This window comes from Montipora foliosa, chromosome 4 (assembly GCF_036669935.1).
Source record: "Montipora foliosa isolate CH-2021 chromosome 4, ASM3666993v2, whole genome shotgun sequence".
Lineage (NCBI taxonomy): Eukaryota > Metazoa > Cnidaria > Anthozoa > Scleractinia > Acroporidae > Montipora > Montipora foliosa.
In genome coordinates this window covers 46145081-46155080 of record NC_090872.1, presented here as the reverse complement: position 1 = coordinate 46155080, position 10000 = coordinate 46145081, and the positions used below count along the sequence as shown (strand labels likewise).

The following is a 10000-nucleotide window of genomic DNA, read 5'->3' as shown; positions in this document are numbered from 1 at the left end:
CTACCAGAAAGGCTTTTCTTGGTGTAGGCGCCATTTGTGAAAGTACCTTAGCTGTATCATTAGAGCAAGCTATTCCCTGAAAGGAGATAAGTAGAATAGCATTCACCATGTGAATCCATTGAGCCAAGTGTGCCATTTAAGAAAGACATGAGAGTGACACAATATTTTTAACAATTAGACTACAATCTCAAACTTTCTATGAGGGACTAGTCTATGAGGGACTAGTCAACAAGGTGCTGCCAAGTTGATTATCATTCATAGAAACCAGGATTGCAAAGGATTGCAGTCAAAAACCTACCATGTTACGGTTTTTTTTTTCTATGCCAAAAATAAAGATTAATTTGTAATGTGTAGATACATACTTCATAGACTGTTTTTTTTTTTAACTGCAGTGTACATTTAATTGTAATAGTTGTAATTGTTCAAGCAAATTTAGAAAAAAACAAAGATTTTATCTTTTAAGAGCAATAGGCACTAGCAATAATATAGCAATAGCAATAATATTATACATGTTTTATCTGGGAATAGAAAACCCTAATGAGAGAACCAGTCAGACTCAGATTCAGGGACTTCCAACAGAACACAGCCGAGTGTCTACTAAATCCCATTACAAGTACATGTAGTTCACTGCATAGTCTAGTGTCACTCTATTTGTTTTTACGTCTGCTGTGACTCTCTTCATAAAAGTCAAAGCATTGCACTACACAATGGCCTCAGAGAAAACTCAAGAAATTTCAGTGACATCTATTATTAAAACATCCAAGTACAGTTTTATAACCATACTAACCACCAATACAATTCCACTAAAGCTAATATAACTAATATTTGATATTCTCAGTCTTTGTTTGGCTCACCAGTGAAACATCATGCCTTCCTGGGCTAGTTTCCTTTTTCATCTCCACTGATTTCAAGTATTCTCTTATTGCCTCAACATGGGCAAATGTAGTTTCAATTCCTTTTCCATTGTGTGACTTCTTTACATACTCCTTCACAGCTCTTTCAAAGACAGCACACCAAATGTTATCTGGAGCAGAAAAGTTTAAGATGTCTTCATGAATATGAATTAAGTTGTGCATAGAAATCGTGCACATTGCCAAACCTTGTACTTCTTCCACAAGTATATTTAGTCGCCATGCCAAGTTTCGGTGCAACTTAATCATATCCTGAGTCCATCCATTTCTTCCAACATGAAAGTGCAGTTCTGTTAACCTTGACACAAGGGACAGTATTTCATATTCCCTGTCACTGGTAACTTGACTCTCCATGATACATTCTGCCATTGGAAAAGAGTATTTCTGGAAACTTTCAGCTTTCCAATAACCAATACCTTTGCAGTCTTTTCCAATTTGTCTTGGGAGCCTTCCATCCTTGAATTCACCAGTCCAAGGAAAGTTTTCAATTTGTTTGTCAAGCTTGGCTTTGTCCAGCATTTCTAGATCCAAAGCTCTAACAACTTGATTCTTGACAACATTGAGGGGAACAGTGTGATACACATCATAAACAAGATGATTCAAAATGTCAAATCCATAGAGAGGATAAAGGTATTTATGAAAAATAGAGAGCCCAGTAAAACCTCTCTCTGAAAACATTTTTTTTCTAACACTTGACCTGCTTTCATGTTCAATGTCAAAAATATTTACAAGTTCTGATTCAATGGTCCTCTGTCCCCATGGATGTCTATAATGGAAGCGATTTTGGCCATAATAATAGTGTGTATTTGAACTATTCTCAAGATGCTGGCCTACCATCTTGCACCTACGACATCCACACTTCCCCTGGTTCAAAAACTTCCCTGTTTCGCATTGTCCAGGGTGGTCAGCTGTCCAGCACAATAATAGCAATCGCACAGTTTCTAAGGGAGAAGGTTCATAGCCAGCAATTGTGATTCCTGTGGGGTAGTCCACTTGAAAACCTTGAATAAAACCATTGCACAAATCATTCATAAAAGGCTGCAAGAAAGGATCCAGTGACTCGGGTAGATTTGGAACTTCAAAGCATGGCACAAATCCTACAACATACACTTCATCCACATGATTTCTTTCACTCTTTTTCATATTGGCAATGGTAACTTCAAAAGACCCTGATCCTCTATAACTTGTGCCAAATGGCTGCCAGCCATCAAAGTGCCCTATGAGTGCCAAGTTTAACGGAGAACCTTTGGCCATCTTAATACAATGTTCAAAGTTTTCAAAGCAAACAGGACATTCAACAAGTTTAAAGACCCCTTCTCCGGTATCACGATCTGCTGCGTTTATCAAGTGGTCTGCAGATATAGGAATGTCACAGTGTGAACAGCGAGTTGGCAAAGCCCAAACACTTTCTGGGTTCCAAAACCACTGGAGCTCTGACCACCGCCTTCCATCCCAGATCTCTTTCTTTAAATGCCAGCCTTCCATATTCTCTAGCCAGTGTTCTTTTTCATACCAATGTGCCAACATTTTTGTACACATAGTTTTACTTCTAAACCAGTTCTTCACTTTATTTTCCAGACCCAAGTACATGTATTTTATGTAGCCTTCATTACCACAGTGAGGACACCTGTCGTCTTTGTTTTCCATGACACTGTACTTCCCATCATAAACAAACTTCTTGGTGGTCTTTCCATCCCTTGTGAATTCTTTTTCCTCACGACAGAAACAAATGAAGTACTGTTTAGCATCTTCATAGCCCTCTTCTTTCAAAAGCAACTGTACATCATTCCAACTCTTCGGCCATAAAGTACTCAAAATGTCACCATCCACATCTTCACCTAAAGATGTAAATAACAATGTCTTTCCATATTCTAAGACATCTTCAAACGTACTCACTGATACTCCACTTCTATGCTTTATTCTCAGTGCCTCAAGAACCGCCTTGACTACTAACTTCTTCATGGGATTCTGGGTGGAGTTTGCTTCATCGTCGTCAATCCTATCACTTTGTTGCAGGTCTCGTCTCGGTTCAGGATTACAACCAGTTCCAAATTCGTCTTCCACTGGTTGGTCAAATTCTCCAACATCTTCAAAGGATATATCACCTGAAATGTGCGAATCATTGTCTGAGTCACTGTTAAAAACACTAGCAGAATTGGTAGCTGCCAAGTGACACGTTTCTTTCCAGTGTCGAAGTTCCGTTTTTCTGTCAGTTGCCCTTCCATTGCACGCAAAGCAAGGACAGTGTACATGTCTGTATATTTTTTCATTGCAATCGCAACCAGAAATTTCATCTCTGGACCAAGGTAAATTCACTCCCTCTGTAAAATGACTGCTCATAAAGAAACAACGGAATAAATTTTGGAAGTTTAATTTCCTCGAGCCGCCGAAGGAGCCGCCATATTTGTTTTTAAGTACATACGCCAGCAACTCAGTGGCCCAGCGGGATTCCATGACAAATCCAATTTTAACCAATAAGATCCAAGCGTCGAAAGAAGATAGCGACGTCAGAGAAAAGGCGGGAAAACAATCCAATAAGAAATGCCGTAATATTATTCGATGTAAGCTAGTTTTGGCGCGTTTCGTTTTCGGCCTGTTTCGCTGCCATTTTGACTTTGCTGTGGATAGATGTGTTTGCATCATCATGGCAGCTGAAGAAAGCGTTTCAGCAACTGAGGTCTCCAACAAGGAAGAGTCCTCATTGACCTTACTACAGAAGTTAGAAACCACATTTGGCGAAGAAATCCAAACAGCTTTTGAAAGTAAGTGTTCCACGTAGCGTGCACTCGGACTTTTGATGTAAGCTTTACGTTTGCGAAGCTTTTAGTACTTGAACTGACATTAATTGAAACATCCTAAACTTTAACTTTTGCTACTTAGAGGAGGAAATAATCGACGATTTCTCAATTAAAGACTTAGCTCAGAGAGAACCAGATGCGCCGATATTTACTAGATTGGGTCTGACGTATGGTAAAGCGGTGAAATTTAGAAAAGAATTTGGAGAACGTTTGGAGTCCGTACAGTCAAGACCATTGTCTCCGCCGGTCAAACCAACAATGGCAGCCATTGCCAGCTTTACACCAGAAACGAGACGACTGTATTTATCAAAGTAAGACATGTTTCTCTTGAGTTTATCGTTGGCCTGAACTTGAACTGGTATCATATATAACCTTTTCAACAAACATTCCTAGTTAGTTTCGCACAGGCGCATATTCCCTTCCCCTCTTCACAGCACAGTTATTTGGCACTCATCATTAGTAACCCCTCAGTAAGTACAATCCCAATGAAACTTTACTTTACCTCCCCAGTATCTTGCTTGTGTGAGTGCTGTAATTTAGAAAGAAATCTAACAAATCCTTCTGTTTCACTCTACCTACATAAACAGTGATATGTAAAAACAGTTATAATCCATCAAATATTTTTGCTCGTGCGCAATTGGTCTAAACTTGTCACGTGACTGAATACTCCCCGGGAATATCCGAGAATATTCCCCAGTTTTCAAAATTGCATGCGTTGCGTAAAAGATTTGAAAGATAATAAACACAATAGCCTCCATTTGAGGCAAAAATATGCTCGGATATTTGTCCTTGGACATTATCTGTTCCTCGATGCTCAAGCTCTCGGAAAAGTGTTCCCTTCTCGGAACAGATATTGTCTGCGAACAAATATCTGAGCATATTTTTGCGCCAAATGGAGGCTATTGTTGATTCAATCTTGATATAAAAATTTCTTGCAGAAGAAAGAAGGTTGGGGTTCTGGCAACTGAAAAGTGGGGGCCAGAATTTCCCAAGTTCAACTCTCCACAAATGAAGGTAGAACTAAATGAGTTCTCAGCAAAAATAGCACCACTTTGCAGTATCCCAGAGGTTGGATTCAATGAGGAGGGAATAGCAAAGCACATCCAAGATTTCTGTAATGAGCAGAGACGTTATCTCAAGTTGAAACGCTTTAAGGTACATAAATTACCCTTATTATTATTGATATTTCACTACACTGCACTGTTGAATGATTGGTATGTATGTGGGAGTGTCAGATATTTTATAGACAGACTAAATTGTTTGTTGTGACTAATTTTGTGATTTCTTGTATAAGATTGCAACTTCAGAGCTCTGCTAAGAACAATTGCCTTAATGTTTAATATGAATATACATTTTTTTTATTTGAAACTCTTTAGTCTGCTAGTTCTGAAGACAATGAAGTAGATCTAAATGACCAGCCTAAAAAGAAAAAGATTCATCGAAAGGTATGTGCTCATTAAATTTTTGTTGCGAAATTCTAATCACATATCTGTAACCTTGTTTACAAAAAGAGGACTGGAGGCACTAAGGTCATCGACGAACTTGTGTACTTACTTTCCTTGGAAAAATAGAGTAACCAATGATTGGTTGCACTAATTTGGTTATTGGGAAACTACCATCTAAACTTATCTGTGACAATTTTTGTTCAATTTTCAATAGTTATATTATGGCAGTGATTAATTTTAATGATGAAATTCTTTTTAGTCTGCCAGCTGTGAATCAGAGGGCCAGCCCACAAAGATAAAGACCAAGCCAAAGGTAACACTAATGCCAAATTAAATTTGATAGAAATCATCATTTTGCCTCCACCTACATTAATTTGCCTATGGGTGGAAATTTTTTTCGACCAACTTTAAGGTGCTTTTTTACTAGGTGGTTTAACTAACCTGATATGGAAAAAGCAGTGGCTAATGGGTAGTGCAATGGTCTCTGAATCAACCAGCCTGGGTCAATGTGTTGTTTTCTTAGGCAAGACACTCAACTCCCAGTCTCTTCCTTCACCTTGGTGCTTACATGAGTGAAAACAATTCACTGCTAGGGGCAACCCTGCAATGCCCCATCCAGCGTGGAGAAGAGATACTCTTAGTTGCTAAATACTACAGAGACCTGGATAAGCTTAAGTGCTATGAGACTTGGCATAATGCAGATTTTACCTTAACATGTATGTATCTGACACATGTAAACTTGCATGTGGAAGTCACAGGCTTGGCTTGAGTAGTCTTGTCATTAAGGTATTTACCCGTTACACCTCTTATGCTAAGCTGAGTATGCTTTATTTTCCCTTGATGCTATGGGTGTGGAGAATAAGGGTACAGGTGACTCAAACGTTAATGTTGTTTGTTGTTTCTGCAGGTGGATGAAAATAAAGATAATGACAGAGATGATTTTGATGATACACAATCAACACTTTCACTAGACACTACTGAAAGTGATAAGGAATCCTCAGGTGATGATAACGTGTGTAGCTCCCAGATGCCAAAAGAGGTTTCTTCAGGGCTGAGACTTCCTGCTCTATGTACATATAATCTAAAGGCTTGTCAGGTGATCTTCAAAGCAGTTTTTGGCAAAGCACAAGTTAACAGGGAGGATGTTGTGAAAGTCCTCAAAAAGAAGTTTATTGTAAAGCAAGACAGACTTACATCATTAACAATGACCCAGCTGATGGAGGTATTAGCTAAGAAACTTGTAAACCAGAAATACTGTTCCATCAAGGATGGGCCAGAGACAAACATTACAAACCTGAGAATGGATGACATCACAGTGCACAAAGATATTGCTCTCTAGGGTATTTCTTGTTAGAAAAAATGCAAGTCTTGAGAATTATGTTGTGCCACGAAGAGAATTGTTTGGTTGAGTTACTTAGTTCGTATTCAAATATCCATCGACTATCTAGATACATCTTTATTGTTGAATGTGAGAGTTATACTGTGCAAGCATGATTTTACTGAAAATTGAAGACATCAAATCACAGTACACAAAGAAATTGCTCTTTAGGGTATTTCATGTGAGAGAAAATAGCAAGAATACAAAGAGCATTGTTTTGATAAGTTACTTTATTTCTAAACAGATATTAAAATATCTGTTCATTATATCTATACAATTGTAAAGCTGTTCTCTGTTATTGTAAATGCAAGTTGTTGTGTGAGCATGATTTTATTTCACCTGTGAAACAAAATACAAGGCAATAAGTCCGTGTCTTTTCGACAGATGCAAACAGTTTACGCAGTAATGCATGTGCTATCTGCTGTACAATCTTACTCTGATATGATCAAATTGGCCATCATTCAGTGGTATTTACGTGCATGTTACTATATCTTGGCATATTGTGGTTTAAATTTTGATACTGATGTTTGTGGTTCATAGTAAGATAGTATGTTTCGTATATTTGCACATGAAGTCTCTCCTTTAGATTTCGCATCAGATTTATTTTGATTGTAGAGCAAAGCTATAATAATTATATTGTCATATGTATTTATCTTGATTATTCCAGTGATAACCAATAATAAATTGTTGCTGTTAACATAGAAAATTTTCTGTAATTCTATATAATCCTATTACAGCAATTTAAACTGGGTCAGTGCTGAGTTTAAACTGGGTTAATTTTATTCAATTACTGGGTATAAACTGGCTCAATTATTTCCCATTGCTGAGTTTAAACTGGGTCAATTTAATCCCATTGCTGGGTTTAAACTGGGTCAATTTAATCCCAGAACTGTGTTTAAACTGGATCAGGTTTATCCCATTACTGGGTTAAAATTGGGTCAATCGAATCCCATTACTGTGTTTAAACTGGGTCAATTTAATCCCATCACTGGGTTTGAACTGGGACAATTAAATCCCATTGCTGGGTTTAAATTGGGTCAAATTTAACCCATTACTGGGTTTAAACTGGGTCAATTTAATCCCATTGTTGGGTTTAAAATGGGTCAAATGTATCCCATTGCTGGGTTTAAACTGGGTCAATTTAATCCCATTACTGGGTTTAACTTGAGTCAAATTTATCCCATCACTGGGTTAAAACTGGGTTGATATAATCCCATTTATGGGTTTAAACTGGGTCAAGTTTATCCCATCTTTGGGGATATAATGGGTTTTTTTAAACCCGAGATTGGTTTTGGTAGCATTTTCCCAGTTTGGGAAATACCAATCAAATACCAATCAAAACCCATAAATTCACCATTTTTTTCCCTATCTGGGAATTGCACAAAGTTCCCTGTGTTACAGAAGAAATGTAAACTGAAGTCTACATGACTGTGTATTCCCTGGAGTTCAACCAACTACGAACCTCTCCCAACAAGGCATAACTTTGGAAAATCGGGTAGTGAATCAGGATTGTCTTACCTACTGGGCCATAGAGTTTGGCAATTAGACCATTTGGTGCCACCACAGATTGGAACTTTATTGCGTGTACCCTTTAATGTCCGTTGTTCTCCTGGTCTGGAGATCGGCCTCACAGTGCCATCAATAAAACCCCAACAATCTTGGATGCTTTGTAAAGTAACAAAAAAATCAATGTCGTCGAAAACATCGTTGGTGTACATTACAGTTAGGGCTTCTTGCATTGATTTGCGGCTGAACATCGTGAAGAAAGACAAAACAAACTAAAGAAAATGCTACATGATTGAGGATTGCGTGAGTGAAACCCGTAGTCACCGATGCATAAAAAATCTGAAAAAATTTATGTTCGCTCGCGACAACGGCTACGCTATCTCGGGGTACCAGACTTCGCACAGTAAAAACTCGTAGTCGTACTCGTTCTCGTTCTTGGATCTGAAGGTCCGTAATGGTTTGGAGAAGACTGCTCGTGCTGACATTGAATTGATCCTTGTTGATTTTTATAAGAACCTTTTTGCTAAGGATGCCCTCGACCTGCGAGTCCAGGCCAGTTTAATTGATGATCTAGAGTTTTCCTTATCCGTTTCTGAGTGTGATAGCTGTGAGGGCGAGTTTGAGGAACTTTTTTCCGCCCTTACGAGCCTTCAGACTGGGAAGTCGCCTGGGTCGGATGGCCTTCCCACTGAGTTCTACATTGCTTTCCGGGAGGACCTCAGCGATGTCCTCACTCTTGTTTTAAATGTGTGCTAATACCGGGGTTCTCTCACTGATAGTCAGCGTGAGGGCCTCTTGCGCCTGGTGTTTAAGAGGGACGACAAACGTTTAGCTAAGAATTGGCGCCCTAGTTCGCTGCTTAATACTGATTACAAACTTGCTTCTAAGGCCATCACCGAGCGTCTGAAGCCTGTGATGGAGTCCATTGTTAATCGGGATCATACATGCAGTGTTGTCGGCAGATCGATTTTTTTGAAATTTACAACTTATCCTAGACACCCTGGATATGATTGACAAAACTAATGAGTATGGAATCCGCGTAACTCTCGACCAGGAGAAGGCGTTTGACAGTGTTGACCATTCTTTTCTTATGCGTACCCTTCTTAAATTTGGTTTTGGTCCTTCTTTTTGCAAATGGGTTAGTCTTTTCTATAACAATGTCTTTTCTTGCATAATTGTTAATGGTAATCTTTCGTCCCCCGTGTCTCTGGGAAGAGGGATGAGGCAGGATTGTCCTCTGTCTCCTCTCCTCTATGTTCTCATCTCTGAAGTCCTCTCGACCCAAATTAGGCAGTGCGATCAGATCGTTGGTTTCGGCTCCGGGCGCTTCCGGACTTATTTAAGATTTCGCAATATGCTGATGATACTACCATATTTTTAAAGACCAAAAGCTCTCTTTGTCGGCTCTTGGAAATTATTCATAGATTTGAATTGGGTTCTGGCGCCAAACTTAATACTTCTAAGACTGAGGCCATGTGGCTCGGCCACTGGCGGTCACAAGGCAATTCTCCCTTCGGATTGAAATGGGTTCCTAGGATCAAGATCCTGGATGTCTATTTCTCTAACGGCTTGCTTTCGGTAGAATCTGATAATTGGAAATCTAAACTCGATAAACTTGAGACTGTCCTCAACTTGTGGAAACAAAGAGAGCTTTCTTTCATTGGCCGCGCTATGATTGTAAATGTGCTTGGTGCTAGCCGTTTCTAGCATGTTGCCAAGATTCTCCATCCCCCCCGATGGGTTTGCGATCGTTTTCACCCCTTGGTTTGGCTTTTTATATGGAAGGGGAGGATGGAGAACGTAAGCCGGTAGCATTGATGCGCCCCCCTAAAGATAGGCCGCCTCAACGTTGTCGACTTCCGCCTTTCTTGTCTTTCTTCTTTGGGCGATAGATTTGGCTTGGAAAAGTGGCACTTGCTAGCTCGCTACTTTCTCGGACACTGCCTTGCTAAGCTTGATGCT

The 10000-nt window shown here is 39.3% G+C and overlaps 2 protein-coding genes across 2 annotated transcripts in view; one reads left to right on the top strand and one right to left on the bottom strand.

Moving 5' to 3' along the window:
- LOC137999292 (uncharacterized) overlaps nt 1–3627 on the bottom strand; it is a 4802-nt gene extending 1175 nt beyond the window's left edge. Inside the window, exons 1-2 of the mRNA XM_068845127.1 lie at nt 855–3627; nt 1–76 (exon numbers count right to left, since the gene is read on the bottom strand). The exon at nt 1–76 is cut by the window's left edge and continues 1175 nt beyond it. Of these exons, the coding sequence (XP_068701228.1) occupies nt 1–76; nt 855–3557 (2779 nt within the window). The 5' untranslated portion in view covers nt 3558–3627. The remainder of the gene's footprint in view (nt 77–854) is intronic.
- LOC138001452 (uncharacterized) lies at nt 3556–6493 on the top strand. The gene is made up of 6 exons (XM_068848077.1): nt 3556–3673; nt 3792–4020; nt 4648–4864; nt 5086–5154; nt 5414–5467; nt 6062–6493. Exons 1-6 carry the CDS (start codon nt 3556–3558, stop codon nt 6491–6493), a joined length of 1119 nt encoding a protein of 372 aa, XP_068704178.1.
- Nucleotides 6494–10000: the final 3507 nt, after the last annotated feature.

Coding starts and splice junctions, on each gene's coding strand:
- LOC138001452 (XM_068848077.1), top strand. CDS start 3,556: ATGGCAGCTGAAGAAAGCGTTTCAGCAACTGAGGTCTCCAACAAGGAA. Junction 3,674..3,791: donor AATCCAAACAGCTTTTGAAA/GTAAGTGTTCCA, acceptor TTTGCTACTTAG/AGGAGGAAATAATCGACGAT. Junction 5,155..5,413: donor AGAAAAAGATTCATCGAAAG/GTATGTGCTCAT, acceptor AATTCTTTTTAG/TCTGCCAGCTGTGAATCAGA.